Below are 25,704 nucleotides of genomic sequence, written 5' to 3'. Positions count from 1 at the left end.
AGCCTCAGGAGTTGGCACCCTGCATCCCAGCTGCTTCAGGTCCAGCCATGGCTAAAAGGGGCTAAGATACATCTTGGGCCATTGTTTCAGAGGGTGCAAGCCCCAAGCCTTGGCAACTTCCCTGTGGTGTTGGGCCTATGGGTGCACAGAAGGCAAAAGTTAAGAACCTCCGCTTAGATTTCGGAGATTGTAGGGAAATGCCCGGATGTCTAGGCAGAAATCTGCAAGTGTGGAGCCTTCATAGAAAATCTCTTCTAGGGCAGTGTAGTGGGGAATTGTGGGGTTAGAGCCCCCACACAGAGTCCCCAGTAGGGCACTGCCTAGTGGAGTTGTGAGAAGAGGGGCCCTCATCTTCCATACCCCAGAATGGATAGATTCACTGACAGCTTGCACCATGTACCTGGAAAAGCTGCAGATGCTCAACTGTAGGCACTCGACGCCATTCCATGAAAGCAGCCTCAGAGCCAGAAATACCCAAAGCCTTGGGAGTGCACCCCTTGCATCAGTGTGCCCTGGATGTGAGACATGGAGTCAAAGGAGATTATTTTGGAGCTTTAATGACTGCCCTGCTGAGTTTCAGACTTGCACAGGGCCTGTAGCTCCTTTGTTTTGGTCAATTTCTTCCTTTTGGAATGGGAACGTTTTACCCAATGCCTGTACCCCCATTGTATCTTGGAAGTAACTAACTTGTTTTTTGATTTTACAAACTCATAGCCAGAAGGAACTTGCCTTGTGTCAGATCAGACTTTGGATTTGGACTTTTGAGTTAATGCTGGAATGAATTTAGACTTTGGGGAACTATTGGGAAGGCATGATTCTCTTTTGAAATGTGAGGAGGACATAAGATTCGGAATGGGAAGTGGGCAGACTGGTTTGACTTTATGTTCCCACCCACATTTCATCTTGAGTTGTAATCTCTATGTGTTGAGGAAGGAGCCTGGTGGGTGGTGATTGAATCATGGGGACCGACTTCCCCTTGCATTTCTGGTGATAGTGAGAGATCTGGTTGTGTGAAAGTGTGTGGCACTTCCCCCTTCACTCTTTTCCTGCTCTGCCATTGTGAAGAAGGTGCTTGCTTCCCCTTCACCTTCTATCATGATTATAAGTTTCCTGAGGCCTCCCAGTCATGCTTCCTGTTAAGCCTGCAGAACTGTGTCAATTAAACCTCTTTTTTTTTATAAATTACCCAGTCTCAGGTAGTTTTTTATAGCAGTGTGAAAACAAACTAATACAGTATATTTATACATGTAAATAGACAAAGCAGGTGCAGTTTATCTGTGTTTAGGATGGTAACTGGGGTAGTTAATGGAAGAGAATGGTAATATTCCATTATTTGATCTTGGTGTTCATTATACAGGATGTGTTCATTTCATAAAACCCAAGCTGTCCTGTTTCTGATTTATATTGTTCTCTGCATGTTATGCTTCAGTAAACAGCGTAAAACAAACAATGCTGCGGCCTCAGGATCTGGGTGATGACCACCCTTCCCCTAAGTGGGACTCTTTGAGTGTCACTGCCCAATGTGGTGTAATGGCCCTCATCTGCTTCATGGCTTTTCATCCTGGTGGTTCTTCCTTCACTGTCTTTCTGGTGATTTTCATTGCATCTCACGTTGGATCTCGATTCCTAAATTCCATCTCCCTGTTTTTAATCCAGCTCTTCTTCTTCTGGTGGTGGATGCTTTTGTAGTTTCTGGAGAAAAAGGGTGTTTATAATACATGGGAAGTGGTTTTTTTCTAGAACTTAACATAATCTGAAAATGTTGTTCTACTGCCCTCACACTTGAGTGATAACTTTCCTAGGTATAGAATCTTAAATTGGAAATTCTTACCTTCACATGACATTTGTGCATTACCTTCTAGAGTCCAGTGTTCCTATCAGAAGTATCAGATTCTTGGTCTTTGTGTGTAACCCATTCTTTCCCCTCTCTACTCCCCATCTCCTGGAAGCTAGTAGAATATCTCTTTGAGGGCCTGTTCTTCTGAAATGTGATTAGTAGAGATCTCTTTTTATTCATTGTATTGAGTACTCTCTGGACCCTTTGAACCTGGCAACTCCTATTCTCTGTTCTGGGAAGTTTTCTTGAATTACTCTGTTGATTATTTCCTCCCTCCCATTTTTCTTACTTTGAGGATATTGAAGCTTCTAGAGTAGGGTTCCAGTTTTCTTCCCTTTTATGTTATATTTTCTTTCCCTTTCTCTCTCCTCCTCTCTTCTTCTTTCTTTTTCTGGAAATGATTTACTTACTTAATCCTTCTGTTTTCAATAAAATATGCGCTTTACTCTGTTGTCAGTGATACCTTGAGTTCCTAGGAGTCAGAGACCCTCTTTAATATACAAACTTGTACTTTCCACTTGACGTGAAGTGTAATGTTGAAGAGACAACTTAGAATTTTAACTGCTTCTCAAAGACCTTTTATCTGTCTTCTGTCCTTCAGCAGTTCTCCACCCTAACTATGGTTTCAGCAATACCTGATGCAGCCGGTCCCAAACATTTCGTTGAATTTGCTTTGTAAATTGGATTGTTTCTTAGCTTTCATCTTTGCCCATACTAGGATTCAGCTCTTTCCAGTCTCCTAATTCAGATACCTAATTCTGCTTTTCAGCATTCAAAATTTTATTCCTATTTATTTTATTCTCTTTATCTTTGTGAAATTGTCTTTCACTTCAGTTCCATTACAAAATTTTAAGAGTTTCAGAAAGCAACAAAATTCGATCTTACCTTAAGACTATTCTAGGCTGGGTGTGGTGGCTCACCTCTATAATCTCAGTACTTTGGGAGGCCTAGGCGGGCAGGCTCACTTTAGGCCAGGAGTTCAAGACCAGCCTGGGCAACATAGTAAAAACCTGTCTCTAGTAAAAATACAAAAAACAGCCGGGTGTGGTGGTGCACACCTGTAGCCTCAGCCACTTGGGTGACTGAGACATGAGAATCGCTTGAACCAGGGGGGCGGAGGCTGCAGTGAGCCTAGATCGCCTCACTGTACTCCATCCAGCAGAGGTGACAGAGTGTGAGACTCTTTCTTCAATGAAAAAGACTATTCTAGACCTTATTTTCACAAAATTATGACTCAGTCCCTCAAAAGCCACATGGGCACTTGAAATATGGCCGGTGCAATTGAGGAACTACATTTTTAGTTTCATTTTAATAGATTACATTTAAATAGTGACATGTGTCTAGTGACTACTGTATTGGACAGCTTACTTCTAGTACCAGTGAATTAAGGAGTTGGAATGTAATTTCTAGTCAGTCTACCACGAGGAAAATTTTTTCTGTTTCCTTCTTCTGATTTATTTATTTTATATCAGTATGGAGTCATGGATTCTTGTGTTATTCAGTGAGTTATAATCTATTACTTTTTTTTTTTTTTTGACACGGAGTCTCGCTCTGTCACCAGGCTGGAGTGCAGTGGCGCCATCTTCACTCACTGCAACCTTTGCCTCTGGTTCAAGCGATTCTTCTGCCTCAGCCTCCTAAACAGCTGGGACTACAGGCATGTGCCACCATACCCAGCTAATTTTTGTATTTTTAGTAGAGACGGTGTTTCACCATGTTGGCCAGGATGGTCTCAATCCCTTGACCTCATGATCCACCTCCCTCGGCCTCCCAAAGTGCTGGGATTACAGACATGAGCCACCACGCCTGGCCAGTCTATTACTTTTATTATTAGTCTTGATGCTCAAATTGTCCCACATTTGGCTTGTGAAACCACTTTAAGGTTTTTCTATGTACTTTTGATATGTCCCCATCATTCTAACTCAGTCATTTCTGGATGTTTCATTTTAGAACAGGATATATTACAGGCTCATGTATTTGCTCTGTCCAGCCCATAGAGTCCTTCATTTCTGTGAGGAGCCCTGGTTTCTCTTAGTGAAGGATGGAGCTCTGGACAGAAGGAGCCCTGCTGCTGTAAGGATGCTGACCTCTTGCCATTTTTTTCTCTCCCTCTGAGGCCTCCCACTGGTAAACCAGAAGCAAGCTGCCAGGGGTGTCTGAATAATTGAGTTGGCAGATTCTAGACCATGGTTTCTCAACCTTGGCATCATAGACATTTTAGGCCAGGGGGCTGCCCTGTGCTTTGTAGGATGTTTAGTAACATTCCTAGCCTCCACAAAATTGATGCCAGTAGCCCTCCCTGTCTTGCTAATTGTTAGAACTGAGAGTGTCTCCATACATTGCTGAGTGACCCCTAGGGGGCAAAATGGCCCCTGGTTGAGAACTATTTCCTAGACCCAGCAGAGGAGAGTGTGGAAGGGTGGGCTTGGAGCTAAGAAATGGTAGTAATAACTAACCACCACCAAACTTTACATCAGATGTTCTTGAAATGTAGAGGAAGGGCAAAAGAATTAATGTTTATGGGCCTGTGATGATCCTGTAATGTAGAGAGATTATCCTTTGTCTTTTTTTTTCTTTTTCATTGTTGAGGAAAGCAAAGATCAGGTAAGCAGTATCTTTATAGTCAGGCAAGATTCAAATCCTGGTAAAGTTTATATCTGTTTACATGCTCTTAAAGTATGTTCTTGAATTTTCTGGGTTGGTGTTATTGCTATACTATTTTTACATGGGTGAACTGTTCTTTGTGTTACATTTCAGTCATTCTTGATGCATTGTTAACATGGATGCATTTTCTAGATGGTGCCCTGCTAGTGTCATACTGCTCAGAATCATGGCTAGACATTGTAAGTGGAGGAAAGAAATGAATATTTATATTAAAGTCAGTGTTAAAAAACTTTTAAGTTTTGTTTTGTATACTTTGGTTTATTTGAGATTCACTTAAAACTGTATAAGCACTATCCATTTTCCTCATTTTGTCTTTATGCTTAGTCCCTTCCTTCTTTCTTTTCCATATTATCATATATCACTCTTGGATACAAAGACATCCTCTCTCAGAGAAAGTCTCCCAAAGATCAGCTCATTCTAACCAACTGTTTACTATACCTTTTCAGCTTGCATGTCTCACGATCACCTCAAATGAAACATGTCTAAAATCAGACTTTCATGCCTCCTAAACCAGACATAAACCACACCTCTTTTCCCTCAGTGCTAGAGTCTTCTCTATTTTGTATTAATAATTCCTAATCCTATCCAGAGTTTTATGTTTGTTGTAGGTCCCTTTATTTTAAAATCTGTGAAGAAACTGGAGGAGACATAAAGAAATGTAATTTAACAGCCAAAGGTAGGATTTCAGAGGACTTACTAACATTTTAAATCGGTTAGCCTACAAAACAGGGGAAAGTGACTTAATTCTTGTGTGTGGTGAGTTTTTGAGACTGGATTTAGAATAACTGCTCTATATGTAGAGAACATTAGAACAAAGGGATGTGAAGTTAAATTTCAGTGTTTTAGAGTGCACTTCAGGGACTGCTTGGTATGAAGGGTTGTGTCAGGGTGAGCCTGTTGTACTTCCCCAACTAGACACAAGTCATCTTTTATCATTTGTATGTGTTCGGCTGTGTTTCTGTAAATCTCTCTCTCTTAGTCTTTATACTGTTTTAAATGCTTATTTACTTATCCTTATTCCCCATTTAGGCTCTAAGCACTAAGTGGGTACTGCAAGTGCTCAAAAATTTTGGTTGCTAGAAATAGTAATGTTAAGTCAATGAGAAATGGTCTTAAAATATAGATCCAGGCCGGATCTTTTCCGACCTCAATACAAAGAGCTGTCATGTGCTTTACTTGACTGGGAATCTATCACAAATACACGTGCAGACATTTCTAGTTTAGATATTTTTTAAAAAAACGTATTTAGCAAGCAGTATTTTTTCAGCTCCCTCCTTATATGTCTTGTGATACGTTAAGGATTTCCACTTTTCCTTTTTCGCAAACAATTGCAGAAAATCATTATAAGAGTGTTTAGCCCAGACGCAGTGGCTCACACTTGTAATCCCAGCACTTTGGGAGGCTGAAGCAGGTGGATCACAAGGTCAGGAGTTCAAGACCAGCTTGGCCAACATGGTGAAACCCCATCTCTACTAAAAATACAAAAATTAGTTGGGCATGGTGGTGCACACCTGTAATCCCAGCTACTCAAGAGGCTGAGGTAGGAGAATCACTTGTCCCCAGGAGGCGGAGGTTGCAGTGAGCCAAGATCGTGCCACTACACTCCAGCCTGGGCAATAGAGCGAGACTTGGTCTCAAAAACAAAAAGAGAGTGTTTAAACAGTTGACCAAGAAGTCCCAAGCCAGTGGGGAGGGGCATTAACTGTGTTTCCCCCTTTCATGATTTGAAGTGACATTATTCTCTTACATGTAGTGTTTTTCCAGAGGCCACCTATTGCTTTGTGTACATTATTAGCCAAGTATGTGATGGGAAGCCTTTCTAAACAGCTCTGAGACCCTGTTATCAGTGCCCAATGGTACACAGTCTTTGCATTGCCTATAAGTTTTGCCTGTGATTTTCAAAAAGTTGAGAAAACACTGCTTTAGAGTAAGAACTTAACATAGTGACTTTAGGTAGAGCTTTGTTTGGTGATCAACCTCTGAAAATAATTATCTGTAAGCACCTGCCCCCAGAATGATTCCTTAACCTCAGAATTTCATTCCAGAGAAGTTATGTAATTGGTAGAATCTTCTTAGAAAATAAAAAGTCAAGGGAAAAACAATAAAACAAGGCATTAAATATTTATCTCCATTTATCTCCATATCATAATAAATAAATTCTGAAGGCATCTACTTCTGGGGAAAAAAGGATTGTTATCAAAAGATATGCTTCAGTAGGCAACCCTTTATCTTAATCACTGGTTTGCCGCTGAATGGCTCTACGCCTTTGGAGCAAGTTACTTAGTGCCTGTGTGCCTCCGTTTATTCATCTGTAAAAGAATCAGCATTTAAGTGTCCAAATCTTTAGCAGATTAAAAATCGTTACCTTCCTTTAAAAGGGCTTGTCTTTTTTTTGGAAAGTTGGAATCTAAACCAAGCTCTCTCTGCCTTGCTCCCACAGACCTGCCTGCAGAATTTTTGAAACAGAGCAGTTTCTACCTAGTACTGTGCATTGTTTAAAGCAACTAAACTGAAGTGCACGTGTATATGGAAATACTGGTGTGTGTGTGTGTGTGTGTGTGTGTGTCTGTGGGTGTCTGTGTGATTTTTTTCTAAATAGACATGAGGTCTCACTATGTTGCCCAGGCTGGTCTTGAACTCCTGGGCTCAAGCAGTCTTCCTGCCTCAGCCTCCCAAAGTGTTGACAGACGTGAGCCACCTCACCTGACCTTATTTTTGGATTTTACATATAAAATTTTTATCACAAGACCATGGCGGACAGGGAATTCATTTCTTAAAAACATGTTTCCCATTAACCACCTTATTACACATTAAAACTTGCAACCTAGTTTTCCTGGGCTGCTGTTGCCACCTGGTGGCTTACTCCTAGAGGTATTAGGTGCAGCATCTTTACCTACTTAATTTTTTTTTTTCTGCTATAGAAAACAAGTACTTGTTGTTCAGGCCCTTCGTCCCCCCACCCCCACTTTCATTATTCAGTAATTCTTACATCAAGTAGGCTAGGAGGTGGAGTGAAGATCGCACCACTGCACTCCAGCCTGGGTGACAGAGTGAGACTCTGTCTCAAAAAAAAGACTAGGCTGGGTGTGGTGGCTCATGCCTGTAACCCCAGCACTTTGGGAGGCCAAGGTGGGTGGATCATGAGGTCAGGAGTTTGAGACCAGCCTGGCCAACATAGTGAAACCCCACCTCTACTAAAAAAATATAAAAAATTAGCTGGGCATGATAGTGGGCACCTGTAATCCCAGCTACTTGGGAGAGTGAAGCAGGAAAATTGCTTGAACCCAGAAGGCGGAGGTTGCAGGGAGCGGAGATCAGGCCACTGCACTCCAGCCTGGGCAACAGTGCAAGACTCCACTTCAAAAAAAAAAAATCTGTTATAGACACACATTTATCCCCTCTGCCTTTCTCTTCTTTTTATGCTCTTATCTAATTACTCTAGGAAAACGTCCCCTTCTCTTTTCATTTACTTCATTCAACAGATGTTATTGAATCCCCACATTGTCCCAGGCACTCTTTATCCACCTCCTCTTCCTTCATTTTATGAGTCAGAAAATAGCTCTAATCATGGCTGAGTATAATAGTAGATTGAGTAATATAGAAGCTTCTCTATTTCCAGATAAGAGGCTCTGAAAGGCTGTTCCTAAGCTCACTCTGAGCAAGTCCATTGTTGCTAAGATAAGCTTCTGTTTTCAGAACAGGGATGAATTTCTACAAACAAATAAGAGTGTAGATCAGTTCTTTAAAATCAAGCAAACCAATCAGTTATTTTAAAGTGGACCAAGTTCTATTATACTGAAAATTTTTAGAGATTAATTAAACTTTCCTCTTTCATAAAGTTCAGAAAGAACTCTTTAAATTCGATTTTTCAGCCATTTTTCCATTCACTTTGTTGGGCAGATTTGAACCAGCCACAAAATCATCTATAGCCACAAAAGAAGTTTTATCACACTTTCCACCTACCTCATTACTTTATGAAGATTGACAAAGTAATATATGTAAGTCATTAGGTACATAATTAAAAATGAAGGAACTTGCTATTAAACCACTAGAGAAATGGCAAGAATTTTTATTCACTGCTGTATCCTTAGCAAATTTTTTTGTTCACTGCTGTATCTTGGCATAGAATAGATAATAAATAACAAAAGGATGGGTGGATGCTTTTTATTGTTACATATTACAGGAATTGCAGAATTCCACCTGAAAAAAATAGTAGGAAAGCCAATTTCCAGTATAGAAAGTATAATTTTAAATGTTTTAAATGCTGAATTAATATGTCAGTTTCAAGTAAAACTACTGTGTGAAGAGTACACGTATTGGAAAACCTACTTACTAAGCTTCCCAGTTCTCTTGCTTCTGGATCTTGCTCTCCCACTTTTTCGTTTCTCTTTCTCTGCTGTGGAATCTCTTTAGCTGTAGGTTTTCTCTTGAAGAGTATGTTTGTATGGGTCTTGATACCCTATTTCTCTCTCCTCTTGAGTCTCTCCCTTAAACACATGGCATAGGTTTTTAAAAATGCACATATAGAGTTATATGTATATTTAATAGATCTTTTTATTCTCTTCCTATTTCTAAAAATAAGGAGAGCTCTTAAAAAAAAAGCAGACAGACCCTTAAGTTTCTTTTTATTTTGGCAAGGGATGGTTTATATTTCCTCTGTGATTCTTAAGTAGAAGGTGAAAAAACTCTCCACTCCTGATCTAGGCTCCCAGTTTATGAAGCATTATAAACTTTGTCTTAGATTTCCTTCCTCTAGCAGTTTTACTTATGGAAGTATCCTTTGACCAGTTTCTTTAAGCAAAGTAATTCTGGCTACTTCCGCTTTTCACTGAGTTACTTATACTATAGTTCATCCTTTTTTTTTTTTTTGGAGATGAAGTCTCACTGTATCACCCAGGCTGGAGCACAATGGCTCGATTTTTGGCTCACTGCAACCTCTACCTCCCGGGTTCAAGTGATTCTGCCTCAGCCTCTTGAGTAACTGGGATTATAGGCACCCACCACCACACCCATCTAATTTTTGTATCTTTAGTGGAGATGGGGTTTCACAATGTTGGCCAGGCTGGTGTTGAGGCCTTGAACTCCTGACCTTAGGTGATCATCATGCCTCAGCCTCCCAAAGTGCTAAGATTACAGGCGTGAGCCACCGCGTCCAGCCTAGTTCATCTTTTTTACTTGCTTTTGTGTTCATCTGAGATCCTCTTCTAAGGGTTATACAGTTTTTCAGCTGCTTAAATACAGTCTCTTCTTGGAGATTGTCTTTATCATTTAATAGCATTGTTCTCTGTGCAGTTCTCAGTATCAAAATTATATACCTATATGATACACACCGTTTTTTAAAAAAAGTCACACTTGGAGAGATGCATGGGTCTTGAAGAGAAAATATACAGACATTTCACAGAAGTAGAAAAGAGGGGCTGAGGCAGATACATCATGGGGTCAGGAGATCGAGACCATCTGGCCAACATGATGAAACGCCGTCTCTACTAAAAATACAAAACTTAGCTGGGAGTGATGGCATGTGCCTGTAGTTCCAGCTGCTCAGGAGGCTGAGACAGGAGAATCACTTGAACCCAGGAGGCAGAGGAGGTAGCAGTGAGCCTAGATCGCACCACTGCACTCCAGCCAGGCAACAGAGCAAGCTTCCATCTTAAAAAAAAAAAAAAAGAACAAAAAGAGAATCTCCCTCCCCCAAGCCCCCCAAATCACATAGTAGCTAGAAGTCAAAATTGGTTGTCAAATAGCAAGTGCTATAAAATCCCAGGCCTTCAAATTCCAGATGGGGTTGACTTCCTGTTGTATTTTTTTCCCCGTTTTTCTTGAAGGTAACTTGCCCTTTGTTGACCTTTTCTTTCCCATCAACTCTCTATTCCCTAGCTAAAAATCAATTCTGTTAAAAAGTAAAAGGTATACCAACCTGAGATTTTCTCCTTTAAAAAGCTGTAAACAAATATTTAAAATCTCTTTTATTATTTTTTTTTAGTAAGAAAGAAAAGACTACATATTATTTCAGTGGTTTTAAAAAATGTGTTCCCACTAGAGGGCATACTTTTCTCCTATTTTAGTTCATAGCTTTCATTTGTTTTACAGAACTGCTAAATACAAGATGCATGCTGAGAATAGGAATGTATTCAGATATAACTTTTTCATTTAGGTGATTGTCAGATATACACCATTTTTTTCATATAGGTTTTCCAGTGACATGTCAAAAACTAGGTTAAACTATATTTCCTAGCATTTTCATTTCTCTTGCTGGGTGAACTTGATTGGATGGGGGATTACAAATATAACACTGTAACCTTATGATATAGCTTGTTCAGGTTACCATTTTACAAACTAGTGATTTCTCAACTTCTTTATGATACAGTATGACTAAGCTAGATTATTCAGTGATGGGTTGCACATGTTATTATTTGGTTAACTCAGTTTTTGTAGAATATATGTAGTATAAGGTAAATGAATCCTAAATATTTTTTAATGTAATGGATCTCAGTGCCATCTAGACAACTAGTGGCTATTCAGCTTTGCCTCTCAAGGCATTATTTTGTTTTATAATACTTGAATTGTCGTTTCTGTTATAATACTTCTCAGAAGTTTGATTTTTTTTTTTTTTTTTTTTTTTTTTTTTGAGATGGAGTCTCGCACTGTCACCCAGGCTGGAGTGCAGTGGTGCTATCTCGACTCACTGCAACCTCTGCCTCCCGGGTTCAAGCAATTCTCCTGCCTCAGCCTCCTGAATAGCTGGGATTACAGGGGCCTGACACCACACCTGGCTGATTTTTGTATTTTTAATAGAGATGAGGTTTTAACCATGTTGACCAGACTGGTCTTGAACTCCTGACCTCAGGTGATCTGTTTGCCTTGACCTCCCAAAGTGCTGGAATTACAGGCATAAGCCACTGCACCTGGCCAGAACTTTCATTTTTAATCTTAAATACAATGTACTAATATCTCATCAGAAGTAACTTCATTCCTCTTATGAAGGAATTTGTAATTTTACATATGCCGTGTATCTGTTCTGTTTCAGATTTCTCTGACTTCCTGATACCAGGTAGAATCACTACTGTTAACCAAGGGACTGCAGCAAAGAGCTAACTTATTTCCTCACATAGGAACTTTAGATTACCTGTAATTGACAGTAGCAGAGCAGGTTTTGCTAGTCTGTGTCATAAAATGACACAGATTCTGAGAGATATGCTTAGGAGGGCCTCTGTATTGAGTAAGAGTCTAAGGGGGACAATGGGCTACTATTGAGAAACTGAAAAAACTAGTGCTTCTGTGCTTTTACTTAGACACTTAGGTGGTATGGAATGAATGTTCTATAAAATTAAATATTAACTTTAACAAGTTTATGACAACAGAAGGAATTAAAGGGCAGAGCTGTCGTAAACAAAACAACGAGAAAGGATGATAGCAGGCTGTATGGAAAAACTGTATGTTCTAAAAACATTTTTACTTCCCCTGACTACTTCTTCTTCTTTTTTTTTTTTTTTTGTAACAAAGTCTCCTTCTGTTACCCAGGAGTGCAGTAGCTTGATCTCGGCTCATAGCAACCTCCATCTCCTGGGTTCAAGCGATTCTCCTGCCTCAGCCTCCTGAGTAGCTGGAACTACAGGAGCATGCTACCACACCCAGCTAATTTTTTGTATTTTTAATAGAGACAGGGTTTCACCATGTTAGCCAGGATGGTCTCGATCTCCTGACTTCATAATTCGCCTGCCTCGGCCTCCCAAAGTGCTGGGATTACAGGAGTGAGCCACCGACTCATTCATAGTACACTGATCACCAAAAAAACCTCTGTAGCATGCCTGCCACATAGATTATTATTAATAAAGTGAATCTTATGTTGTAAGAAACCCTGCTGTAAACTTACCTAATGTTTTACTTAGGAGTGTGCATGTGTGTGTGTATTTGAAATACTGACCTTGAATCATAAAAGGCCTTTCAGTATTATAGTTACAGAACTCTAGCTAGGTTTAAGTGAAGCCAGAGACTACCACCGCCCATCCCTTATGTCAGCCATTTAGGTAGCTTTGAATTAAATCACAAGCGTAGACCAAGCAAGGGCTAAGTATCAGCATCTTTTTACTGAAAGATACACTGTTTGGCGGTATCACCATGCACAGATGCCTTAAGCTTTGTTCATCTATACTTGCCAGTAGGCATCCCCACCTCAGAAAGAAAAGGCAAGCCACACCAAAAAGTTTAGAGCTGGATTTACCTTCCTGGCACCTAAATTCACACTACAGTTGTCTGTCAATACTATTATACTATCATATTAAACTTTTATTTGTGAACCTAAATAGGTATCTCCCCCCATTAATTATTTTTAGTGTTATGCTTAAAGCACTGTCATGCATGGAAACTATGTATTGTTTTGTTTTTATTTGAGATAGGGTCTCACTCTGGCACCCAGACTGGAGCGCAGTGGCCCAATCTCGGCTCACTGTAGCTTCAACCTCCTACACTCAAGCAGTCCTTTCCCCCTCAGCCTGGGTAGCAGGGACTGCAGGCACTCAGCACCACACCTTGGCTAATTTTTTTATAGAGACAAGGATTCTCCGTGTTTTCCAGGCTGGTCTCAAATGCCTGCATTCAAACCATCTGTCTTCCTTGGTCTCCCAAAGAGTTGGGATTGATTACAGGCCTGAGCCACTGCACCTGGCGTGGAAGCTGTTGATACTTTCTTTGCCCACACTACCTTCACTGCTTTATTTTTCTCCATAGCACTTATCTTCACCATCCTCTACAACATTTTTTCTTTTTTTTTTTTTTTTTTTGGAGTCAAGGTTTGCTTGCTCGGTCTCCAGGCTACAGCGCAGTTGCATGATCATAGCTCTCACAGCAGCCTTGACCTCTGGGCTGAAGCAATTCTGCCACCTCAGCCTCCTGAGTAGCTGGGACTACAGGCATGCTCCACCACACTTAGCCAACTTTTGTTTTTATGCTTGTCTTCACCAACTAACTGTTAGTTTCTTGGGGGCAGCGCTTTGTTTTGTTCATTGCTGTATCCCCAGCACCTAAAACATATTACATATTAGATGATCAGTATTTGTTGAATTTGCTGAAAAATTGCTGCCATGATGACATAGTTTGACTCTCATTGTAAGTTGATCAGGGAGTCTCGGTACAGCTTTGGAGATCTCAGGATCTTGAAGGATATTTTGAAAACTAATTTAAAAGCTTGTGAATATTATTGTGATTAAATTCTATTCTAAGAAAGTGATAAAATAATCTTACTACATCTAAATGAAACAGTGTTGCCACATTAAAATTTAGGACTTTCATGTCTTTTTTCTCATTTAATTCTTGTAGCAAACTTCATAGATAAAGAAAAATTGAGCAGAGAACATTAAGTTATTTGTTTAAGTGCTCATTGTTAATGGCTAAGTAATAGGGAATCCCATGTTTGTTTTTTTAAAATAAAAACATACTCATTCTACAAACATTAAGAATCTATCTACAAGCTAGGCTGGGCTTAGTGGCTCATGCCTGTAATCCTAGTACTTTGGGAGGCTGACGCAGGTAGATTGCTTGAGTCCAGGAGTTTGAGACCAGCCTGGGCAACATGGTGAAACCCATCTCTACAAAAAAATACAAACATCATGCGGGCATAGCGGTGCACACCGGTAGTCCCAGCTACTCAGGAGGCTGAGGTAGAAGGATTGCTTAAACCTGGGAGATTGAGGCCTTAGTGACCCAAGACTGTGCAACTAGACTCCAGCCATAGTGACTTTGAGACCTTGTCTCAAAAAGAAATCTACAATCTGCCAAAACTATGCTGTTTTCCAGTTTTCTACCTTAAATTGACAGCCCAAAGGTTATTGTAAACAATTCCAGCTTTGCTTTCTATTTTTGTTTTTTGTTTGTTTGTTTGGAAAGAAGGAAGGAAGGGACTTTTAAAAATAAAATATTGGTTAGATATACGAGAATTTTCATAAAATAAATGCAAAAGAGAAAAATGGATCCAAGATCCTCTTGGCTAGATGTAAAAAGGTTATCCTTCAAGATCCGTAAAAGTTCCACACACTGATCTCCTCATTCCCTTACCCCACAGAGGGAGCCGCTGACCAAAATTTTATCCTTCCCTCATTTTCCTTTTATAGTTTTACTACATGTTTGATTTCCTAAACTAGATACTGGTTTTCAACTTTATACTATATGTATTCTTTGAGACTTCCTTTCACTCATCTGAGACAGATATTCTTACCTCTTGCTGTGATTCATTCTTTTTCTAGTTCATTCTGTGAATATTGGAACTGTTGAGCCTTTGAATCTTAATAGCCTTTTTAAAATTCAGTTATGAAAACTGCCGTCAACATTCTTGCACATTCTCTAGGTGCACATAGGCAAAAGATTCCCCAGGGAATGTATTTAAGAGTGAAATTATAGTATCATTGGAAGTGTATGTGTTTAACTTGACTAAAATATGAACAAATTTTTCAAAGTGGTTGTGCTGATACATATATGCCCACCAGCAGGGTATAAGCACTTCTGCTGCCCTTTATCTTCACTAGCATTTGATATCATGAAACTTGTAGTTTCTCACAGATGTAATCATGAACTTCTTTGATGACTAATGAGATTGAGCATCTTTTCATATTTTACTGGCCATTTATGTTTGTTGTTCTTTGATTGCCCTTTGACAGGTTTATTTTTCTATTGAGTGTTCATTATTTACTTACTGATATGTAAGAGTTTATAATGCATTCTGAATAACAAACTTTTGACTGTCACGTATGTCCTACATATCGCCAGTTTCTGAACCTTGTATTTTCAATCATTGTAGGCTGTTAGAAGATGAAGAAAAAGTCTTAATAAAGTTGAATTTATCTCTATGATTTGGAGAGAGAGAGAGTGCATGTTTGAGAGAAGGATTTAAATTGTTTTCTACTCTGAGCTCATAAAAATAGTCTGTATTGTCTTCTAGAGACATTTTTTATTGCTCTTTCAAATCTGTCTTTAAACCATCTGGAATTGATGTTCTGTGTATATGGGATATGGGGAAGAGATCTAATACTATTTTCCCCACATACAGATAATCATCTATTCAGCACCATTATTGTCCATTCCCTTCTTTTCTCAGTGTTCTTTAGTGATTGCTATGGGCTTTCCATTCTATTCCATAGGCCATTTTGTCTCTACGCTGGTGCCATTCCATCTTGTTATTATAGCTTTATTATTTGTTATTGTGTTATTTATTATCTATTAGTGTAGCTCTTGATATGTAAAACAAGTCCCTCTATCTTGTTTTTCTTGGGAGCATCTTGACTGTCCTTCGCCCTTTTTGTAGCTTGCATCATAATTCGCATCAGCTTATCATGTCCCACAAAAAAATTCTGTTTAAATTTTGGTTATAACTGTATTGAATCTACCAATCAATGGATGTTTTGTTATGAATGTCAATTATTTAGTGTCTGAATACAGTTTTACTAATTTGCTTCATAAAGGGCTGCGTATCTTTGGTTAGATTTATTTAGAAGCACTTTTTAAAAATGCTGTTGCAAGTGGCGTATTTTTTTTATTGTGGTAAAACATACATAGCATAAAATTTGTTTTAACCCCTTTTAGATGTATAATTCAGTAGCATTAAGTATATTCACATTCTTGCAACCATCACCATTGTCCATCTCCAGAATTCTTCCATTATCCCAAACTTGAAAATTCTGTATCTACTAAACCCTAACACCCCATTCTCCCTTTCCTCCAGTTTGTGGTAACCACTGTTCTTTCTCTTTGATTTTGACACATCTAGATGAAATCATAAATGACTTTTTTTTCCCCGAGATGGAGTCTTGCTCTGTCACCCAGGCTGGAGTGCAATGGTGCGATCTCGGCTCACTGCAACTTCTGCCTCCCGAGTTCAAGTGATTCTCTTGCCTCAGCCTTCTGAGTAGCTGGGATTACAGTCACACACCACCATGTCCAGCTAATTTTTTTGTAATAAATGACATATTTTTAATAATATGTTTTTCTATCTGTTTCGCAATGAAGAAGACAATCAATACTTTAAGTGGTCTCTAACAGCCTTGCTTACTACTTAATTCTAATAACTTAGCTGTATTTGAGTATTCAACATAAGCAAGCATATCACATGTGAATAAAATTTCCTGCTATGAAACTGATCCACTGAATTTTAAATTTTAACTTTTTTTTTTGAGACAGAGTCTCTCTTTGTTACCCAGGCTGGAGTGCACAATCCCAGCTCACTGCAACCTCCACCTCCTGAGTTCAGGTGATTCTTCTGCCTCAGGCTCCCAAGTAGCTGGGATTACAAGCACCTGCCACCACACCCAGCTAATTTTTGTATTTTTAGTAAGATGGAATTTCACCATTTGCCAGGGTGGTCTTGAACTCCTGACCTCAGGTGATCCGCCTGCCTCGGCCTCCCAAAGTGCTGGGATTACAGGCATGAGCCACTGCGCCCAGCAAATTTTAACTTTTTTTTTTTTTTTTTTTAACAAATAGAGATGATGAGATCTCTCTATGTTGCCTCAGCTGGTCTCAAACTTCTGGCCTCGAGGAGCCCGCTTGTCTCAGTCTCCCAAAGTGTTGGGATTATAGATAGGTGTGAATTATGGTACCCAGCCCTGTTCAAGCTTCTTTCTTTCTTTATTATTATTTTTTTCTTTTTTTTTTTTGAGACGGAGTTTTGCTGTTGTTACCCAGACTGGAGTGCAATGGCACGATCTCATCTCACCACAACCTCCGCCTCCTGGGTTCAAGCAACGCTACCTCAGCCTCCCGAGTAGCTGGGACTACAGGCGCACACCACCATGCCCAGCTAATTTTTGTATTTTTTTTAGTAGAGACGGGGTTTCACCTTGTTGACCAGGATGGTCTCGATCTCTTGACCTCATGATCCACCCACCTCGGCCTCCCAAAGTGCTGGGATTATAGGCGTGAGCCACCACACCTGGCCTTATTTTTTTTCTTTTTCAAACAGGGTTTTGTTACCCAAGCTGGAGTACAGTAGTGTGATCGTGGCTTACTGCAGCCTTGAGCTCCTGGCCTCAAGCATTCCTCCCACCTCAACCTCCCAAGCAGTTAGGGCTACAGGCACAGGCCACAAGTGGCCCAGCTAATTTTTAAATTTTTTTGTGGACAGGGTCTCTCTCTGTTGCCTAGGCTGGTCTTGAACTCCGGGCCTCAAGCCATCCCCCTGTCTTACCTTCCCAGAGTGCTTGGGATTACAATTGTTAACCACCATACTCAGCTATTTCTTTTAACAGGTCAAGAATTATTTGATACCAAATTCTGATATGAACTCAATGGCTGTCTGATTCTGCCACTCCTGTTAGTTCTTTCTGATGGTGCTTTGTTTTTTTGTATGCATTTTACAATATAAATTATGAACTTATTCCTTGGATGTTTATTTATGCCGGATGTTTGGTGGCAATTCTAATTTAAGACTACTTAAAATTCTTGACCCAAGTTCTTTGGAACCATTGGTAGAATTTGGGCTATAAACCCATGAGGACTGGTTTGTGGTTATGGCTTTTTGTTATTTTGTGCCCCCAGGACAAGGGGCCTTCACAAGGGTAATTTTTGTAATCCTCTAGGGAGGATTTCTATCCCACCCAGGCATTGAGAGTATATTAGAGTCTTTGGTTTTATGAGGAATCTTCTGTTAATTACCCCACCTTCAGTAGGCCTTTGTCCTACAATGTTGTGGAACTTAAGCTCAGATTTTTCCCTGCTTTGGCAAATATCCTCATGGTGAAAAGCTCTCTTCAGTGCTTCTAGTTACCAGTTCCTCTTTCTCTTGGTTTTTACCTTCTTGCTGACTTATCAAGGCATTTTTTTGGGGGGCGGGGGAGGGGGGCACATTACATTGTATCAGTCATTTTACTTTATTTATTTATTTATTTGTTTATTTATTTATTTATTTTAAAGACAGGGTTTCACCATGTTAGCCAGGCTGGTCTTGAACTCCTGACCTAGGTGATCCGCCTGCCAAAGTGCTGAGATTACAGGCGTGAGCCACCGCACCCGGCCCTATTTATTTATTTCTTATTGTGAGACAGAGTCTCTGTCACCCAGGCTGGAGTGTAGTGACGTGATCTCGGCTCACTGCAGCCTCCACCTCCTGAGTTCAGGCAATTCTCAGCCTCCTGAGTAGTTGGGATTACAGGTGCCTGCCACCACACCTGGCTAATTTACACATTTTTAGTAGAGAGAGGGTTCCACCATGTTGGCCAGGCTGGTCTCAAACTCCTGACCTCAAGTGATCCACCTGCCTTGGCTTCCCAAAGTGCTGGAATTACAGGCATGAGCCACCCCACCCAGCCTGTATCAGTCATTTTAAATTATTTTCATTTGGAGTATATATCAGAGTAATGAATTTACCACATGGCTGAAAATTCCCATATCATTTTACTCTGTCATTTCTAGTCATTTTGGAAAGGATATATGAGGTTAAATGAGCACCTGAAACATTTATAAAAATGAAATCAAGAGTGGCTTTTTACAACTGCTAACTAAAGGTATTTCTTTTTTTTTAGGTGTCAGCTGTGATGCATGTTTAAAAGGAAATTTTCGAGGTCGCAGATATAAGTGTTTAATTTGCTACGATTACGATCTTTGTGCATCTTGTTATGAAAGTGGTGCAACAACAACAAGGCATACAACTGACCACCCAATGCAGTGCATATTAACAAGGGTAGATTTTGGTAAGTAGTGAAAAATTTAGTGAATGACCCTATTTAGAATTTTATGTATGGGTGAAGAAGTAAAGGCAAAGTGTTCTAAAACTCCCCAGCAGCAAACCATGAGGCCCCAAATTCACTAAAAATGAAATAAATCTTACTTTTATATTCTAAGTAATTCTGTCTCTTCATCTTAATCATAGTTTACTTGTTTTAAAAAGCCATTCAGAAATACATAAAACTGACAAGGTATGACGTAGAAGAGTACTTCAGTAAAGAAGAAAATATGGTCTGTCTTCTGTTCTTGCTATTAAAACACAAAGTAATAGCTCTTTTTTTTTTTTTGAGACAGAGTCTTGCTCTGTCATCCAGGCTAGAATGCAGTGACATAATCTCAGCTCACTGCAACCTCCACCTCCCAGGTTCAAGCGATTTTCCTGCCTTAGTCACCTGAGTAGCTGGCTCTATAGGCACGTGCCACCGCACCCAGCTAATTTTGGTATTTTTGGTAGAGATGGGGTTTCACCATATTGGTCACACTGGTCTTGAACTTGTGACCTTGTGATCTGCCTGCCTTGGCCTCCCAAAACGCTGCATTACAGGTGTGAGCCACCACGCCCAGCTGTGGTTTTTTGTTTTAGTTTTTTTGTTTGTTTGTTTGTTTATTTGTTTTGGAGATAGAGCCTCACTCTGTTGCCCAGGCTGGAGTGCAGCGACATGATCTCAGCTGACTGCAACATCTGCCTGCTGGGTTCAAGCAATTCTCATGCCTCAGCCTCTTCAGTACCTGGGAGTACAGGTGTGTGCCACCATGGTCAGCTACTTTTTTTGTATTGTTAGTAGAGATAAAGTTTCACCATGTTGGCCAGGCTGGTCTTGAACTCCTGACCTCAAGTTATCCGTCTACTTTGGCCTCCCAAAGTGCTGGAATTACAAGTGTGAGCCACCATGCCTGGCAGTAATACCTATAGTAGTGACCAGAAAGCAGATTGTTAGCTGGGTGTGGTGGCTCACACCTGTAATCCCAGTACTTTGGGAGGCTTAGACGGGCAGATCACTTGACACCAGGAGTTTGAGTCCCGCCTAGGCAACATGGTGAAAACCCTGTCTCTGCCCCCTTCCCCCCAAAAAATACAATAAAATTAATAATAAAATAATAATAAAAACACAATAACTTAGCTGGATATGGTGGTGCACATATGTTGTAGTCCTAGCTACTTAGGAGGCTGAGATGGGAGGATCACGTGAGCCCAGGAGGTCGAAGCTGCAGTGAACCCTAATTGGGTCACTACACTTCAGCCTGGGCAACAAAGTGGGATGCTGTCTCAAAGGGAAAAAAAAGCAGATTGTTTGTACAGTTCATTAGAAGACATTGTCTGTAAGAAAATATATAAATGTTTCATACTGTAAATTTTTTTGAGATGAAGTTTTGCTCATTGTACAGGCTGGAGTGAAGTGGCACAATCTTGGCTCACTACAGCCTCCACCTACTGGATTCAAGCTATTCTCCTGCCTCAGCCTCCCGAGTAGCTGGGATTACAGGCGCCCACCACCAAGCTCAGCAAATGTAGTTTTAGTAGAGATGGGGTTTCACCATGTTGGCCAGGCTGGTCTTGAACTCCTGACAGGTGATCCACCCGCCTGTGCCTCCCAGAGTGCTGAGATTACAGACATGCCTGGCCTCATGCTATAATTTCTTACCCTTACCTAGCTAACACTTATTTGTCCTTTTTATTTCAGCCATCCTAGCAGGTGTAAAATAGTATCTCAGGTGGTTTTAATTCATATTTCTCTGAAATAAAATTATGTGGAGCATCTTTTCTTGTGCTTATGGGCCAGTTGTATATCTACTTTGAAGAAATATCAGGATACTTTGCCCATTTTTTAATTGGATAATATATCTTTGTTATTGAATTGTAATAGTTCTTTATTCCATATGTAAGTTTCTTATCTGATAGATAATTGTCAAAAATTTTCTCCCGTTCTGTGGGTTGTGTTTCACTTTCTTGATGGTGTGCTTTGAAGCACAAAAGTTCTAATTTTGGTAATGTCCTGTTTATGTATTTTTTTAATTTGTTGTGCATTTGGTGCTATATCTGAAAACCACTGCCTAATTCAAAGCGACGAAGATTTAAACCAGTATGTTCTTCTAAGAGTTTTATAGTTTTAGCTCTTAACATTTAGATCTTTGATCCATTTAGAATTCGTTTTTATATATGCAATGAGGTAAAGGGCCAGTTTTATTCTTTTGCATGTGAATATTCAGTTGTCCCAATATTTTTTGTTGAAAAGACTATTCTTTTTTGTTTGTTTGTTTTGGTTTGGTTTTTGAGATGGAGTCTTGCTCGGTCACCAGGCTGGAGTGCTACAGTTGTGCAATCTTGGCTCACTGCAACCTTATCTCCCAAGTTCAACTAATCCTCCTGTCTCAACCTCCTAAGTAGCTGGGACTACAGGTTCACACCACAACACTCAGCTAATTTTTTTTTGTATTTTTAGTAAAAATGAGGTTTCACCATATTGGCCTGGATGGTCTCGGTCTCTTGACCTCATGATCTGCCCACCTTGGCCTCCCAAAGTGTTGGGATTACAGGTGTGAGCCACCACACCCGGCCTGAAAAGACTGTTCTTTACCCAATGCATTGTCTTGGCACTCTTGTTGAAAATAAGTTGACTATAAATGAGGGTTTATTTCTAGACTCTCAATCTATTCTGTTGTCTGGTGTTTTGTTGTTTTTTTTTTAAACAGGGTCTCCCTCTGTTACCCAGGCTGGAGTGCAGTGGTGCAATCTTAGCTCACTGCATCTTCCACTTCAGGCAGTCCTCCAGCCTGAGCCTTCCAAGTAGTTGGGACCACAGGTGCAGGCCACCACGCCTGGCTAATTTTTTAATTTTTTATAGAGATGGGGTTTTGCCATGTTGCCCAGACTGGTGTCAAACTTCTAAGCTCAAAGTAGTCTGCCCATCTCAGTCTCCCAAAGTGCTGAGATTACAGGCGTGAGCCACCATGCCCAGCCTATATGTTTGTCTTTATGCCAGTACTACTGTCTTGATTTCTGTAGCTTCATAGTAAGCTTTGAAATCCAGAAGAGTGAGAGTCTTCCAACTTTGTTCTTTTTCAAGATTGTTTTGGGTATTCTGTGTCCCTTTCATTTCTGTATTGTAGAATCAGCTTGTCAGTTTCTGCAAAGAAGCCAACTAGGATATGAATGGGATTCTGTCAAATCTATAGATTAGTTTGGAGAGTATTGCCATCTTAATAATATTAAATCTGCTAATCCATGAACATGGGATATATTTCCATGTATGTAGGTCTTCCTTGATTTCTTTTGACAGACTTTTGTAGTTATCACAGTGAGTTTTGTACTTTCATTGAATTTATTCCTAAGCATAGATGGTCCCCAATTTTTGATGATTCTGCATATGATTTTTTGATCTTATAGTGGTGCAAAATCAATACATGTTCAATAAAAACGGAACTTTAAGTACATACAACCATGTTGTTTTTCATTTTCAGTGCAGTGTCCAATAAATTACATAAAATGGGCTTTATTAGATGATTTTGCCCAACTATAGGGTTACATAAATGTTCTGAGCACATTTAACGTAGACTAGGCTAAGCTATGATGTTTGGTAGGTTACGTGTACTGAATGCATTTTCAACTTAAAATGAGTATCAAGTTTATTAGGACATAACCCCATTGTAAGTCAAGGAGCATCTGTATTCTTTTTACTATTGTAAATGGAATTTTATTTTACATACTTATTTATTTTGAAATGAGTTCTCTGTTGCCTAGGCTGGAGTGCAGTGCTGCCATCATGACTCATTGCAGCCTCAATCTCTCAGGCTCAAGTGATCTTCCCATCTCAGACTTCCAAGTAGCTGGGACCATGTGCACATGCCACCATAGCTGGCTGAATTTTAAATTTTTTGTAGAGGTGAATCTTGTTACATTGCAAACGCTTGTCTCAAAATCCTGGGCTCAAGTGGCCCCTGCCTCAGCCTCCAAAAGCATTGGGATTACAGGCATGAGCCACCACACTCAGCTGTTTTTTTATTTTTCTTTTTGGATGGTTTATTGCAACTGTATAGACAAACAATTGATTTTTTTTCCATATAGATTTTATATCCTGCAATGTTACTGAACTTGTTTATTCATTCCAAGAGGTTTTTATAGTTTTTGTTTGTTTTTTTTTTGGTTTGTTTTCTTTGAGATGGAGTTTCCCTCTGTTGCCCAGGCTGGAGTGCAGTGGTATAATCTTGGCTCACTGCAATCTCCACCTCCCAGGTTCATGTGATTCTCCTGCCTCAACCTCCTGAATAGGTGGGATTACAGGCAGACACGATGACGCCCAGCTACTTTTTGTATTTTTAGTAGAGGTGGGGTTTCACCAGTTGGCCAGGCTGGTCTCAAACTCCTGACCTCAATTGATTTACCCGTCTCGCCCTCCCAAAGTGCTAGGATTATAGGTGTGAGCCACCGCGCCTGGCCCCAAGAGTTTTTTAGTGGATTCCTTAGGACTTGCTGTACACAAGGTCATGTCATCTGCAAATAAAGATCATTTTACTTCTTCCTTTATATCTGGATGCCCTTCATTTACTCTGGATAGATCCTCCAGTAAAATACTAAATAGAAGTGGCAAGAGTGGATACCCTTGTCTTGTTCTGATCTTAGGGGAAAGTATCCAGTATTTCACCAGTATATAATATTTGCTAAGTTTTTGGTAGATGCCCTTTATCAGATGAGGAAGTTTCATTCTTTTTAATACGTTTATCGCCAGCTACTCCAAATCCATCTGATAAATCTTGTGCGCCTAATAAATGATCAATATATACATAATGCATAAAAACTTTTATGATAATTTAAATCTCCTAAAAAGTGAATATGAAGAAATCCATCATCTAATAAACACTTCCTTCCATTTTCTTTTCTCACAAAAGCGCTCTCAAATTTGTTGTTTGTTTTATGCTACATAATCAAATAATCCTTTGTAGTGGCATAACATACTGAATACACTTTCATTTTATTTTATGTTTCTTGTTTCTGTCTTAACTCTTTTTTCTTTCTTTCTTTCTTTCTTTTTTTTTTTTTTTTTTTTGAGATGGAATTTTGCTGTTGTTACCCAGACTGGAGTGCAATGGCATGATCTCGGCTCACCGCAACCTCTGCCTCCTGGGTTCAAGCAATTCTCCTGCCTCAGCCTCCCGAGTAGCTGGGACTACAGGCGCAAACCACCATGCCCAGCTCACTTTTGTATTTTTAGTAGAGACGGGGTTTCACCTTGTTGACCAGGATGGTCTCAATCTCTTGACCTCGTGATCCACCCGCCTCAGCCTCCCAAAGTGCTGGGATTATAGGCGTGAACCACTGCGTCCGGCCCTCTTTTTTCTCTTACTATAAGAAAATCCTTAAAATTAGATAATTTCTAAAGGAAAGGGGTCTATTTAGCTCACAATTCTGGAGGCTAGAATGACCAAGATTGGGCGGCTGCATCTGGTCAACTTCTGGTGAGGGCCTCATGCTGTGAGGCAGAGTAGCAGAAGGGGAAGTGAGCACATGCAAAGAGACCAAACAGCTGTAAGTGACAGGCAGCCTCACTTTAAAATACCTCACTCTTGAGGGAACTAATTCAGTCCTGAGAGAGCAAGAACTCCCTTTCGAGATAAGGACCACCTAAAGACACCACCTTCCAACACCACCTCATTGGGGACCAAGCCACAGCATGAGCTTTGGTGGGGACAAACCATATTCGAACCATAGCAGATACCTAATGGAAAAAATAGACTTATTCCTTGAGATACACTTATGAAGTGAACAGATTATTCCCACAGACTTTAACTGGTTAGTTTTCTAGTAACCCAGTTGTGTGAAATATTTTGTGACAGGCCAGGTATGGTAGCTTATGCCTGTAATCCCAGCACTTTGGGAGGCCAACGTGAAAGGATCATTTGAGCCTAGGAGTTCAAAACCAGTCTAGCCAACATACTGGGACCCCAGCTCTACAAAATTTTTTTTTAATTAGCCAGGCATGATGGCACACACCTATAGTTCACTTATATGTGGGAGGCTGAGGCAGGAAGATCATATAAGCCCAGATACTGAGTCTGCAGTGAGTTGTGATTGTGCCTTTGTGCTCCAGCCTGGCCAACAGAGTAAGACCTTCTCTCCAAAAAATTTTTTTTTTAATTTTGTTGGAACTACCTTAAGTTAGCATTTACAAAATAAATGTTTAGGGTCCTTCCTGCTCTAAGAGCAGCATGTAGATACATCTGGGATTTCTCATATTGATCATGGTTGTCTGTTCTTTCCCTCTGAGCACTTTTGTCCTTGTTACATGATAGACCCTGCTGATTTTTTTCTGTTGGTATTAGTGTTGCCACAGTATAATACAGATAAGGAAAAAATAAATTACAATAAAACTAGAGCCTGGTGTGAAATGAGCGATGTTTCAAATAAATGAAGGAGGATGGAATTGTTTGCTTAGTTCTCTCTTAAAGCTATATATCTAGGGAAGGAATTTTGGAGGAATACCATGAAGTCCTCCTGGGAATAA

General features: G+C 40.0%; 1 protein-coding gene across 2 annotated transcripts in view; it reads left to right on the top strand.

Moving 5' to 3' along the window:
• KCMF1 (potassium channel modulatory factor 1) overlaps positions 1-25,704 on the top strand; it is an 87,940-nt gene that overhangs the window by 35,858 nt on the left and 26,378 nt on the right. For both annotated transcript variants that reach the window (XM_035272118.3, XM_035272119.3), the window contains exon 2: positions 19,006-19,173. In XM_035272118.3, coding sequence (XP_035128009.1) covers positions 19,006-19,173 — 168 coding nt within the window. The remainder of the gene's footprint in view (positions 1-19,005; positions 19,174-25,704) is intronic.

The sequence above is a fragment of the Callithrix jacchus genome, chromosome 14, assembly GCF_049354715.1.
Source record: "Callithrix jacchus isolate 240 chromosome 14, calJac240_pri, whole genome shotgun sequence".
Taxonomy (NCBI): domain Eukaryota; kingdom Metazoa; phylum Chordata; class Mammalia; order Primates; family Cebidae; genus Callithrix; species Callithrix jacchus.
The sequence above is the reverse complement of the archived record's forward strand: the minus strand, read 5'-3'. Positions and strand labels throughout refer to the sequence as shown.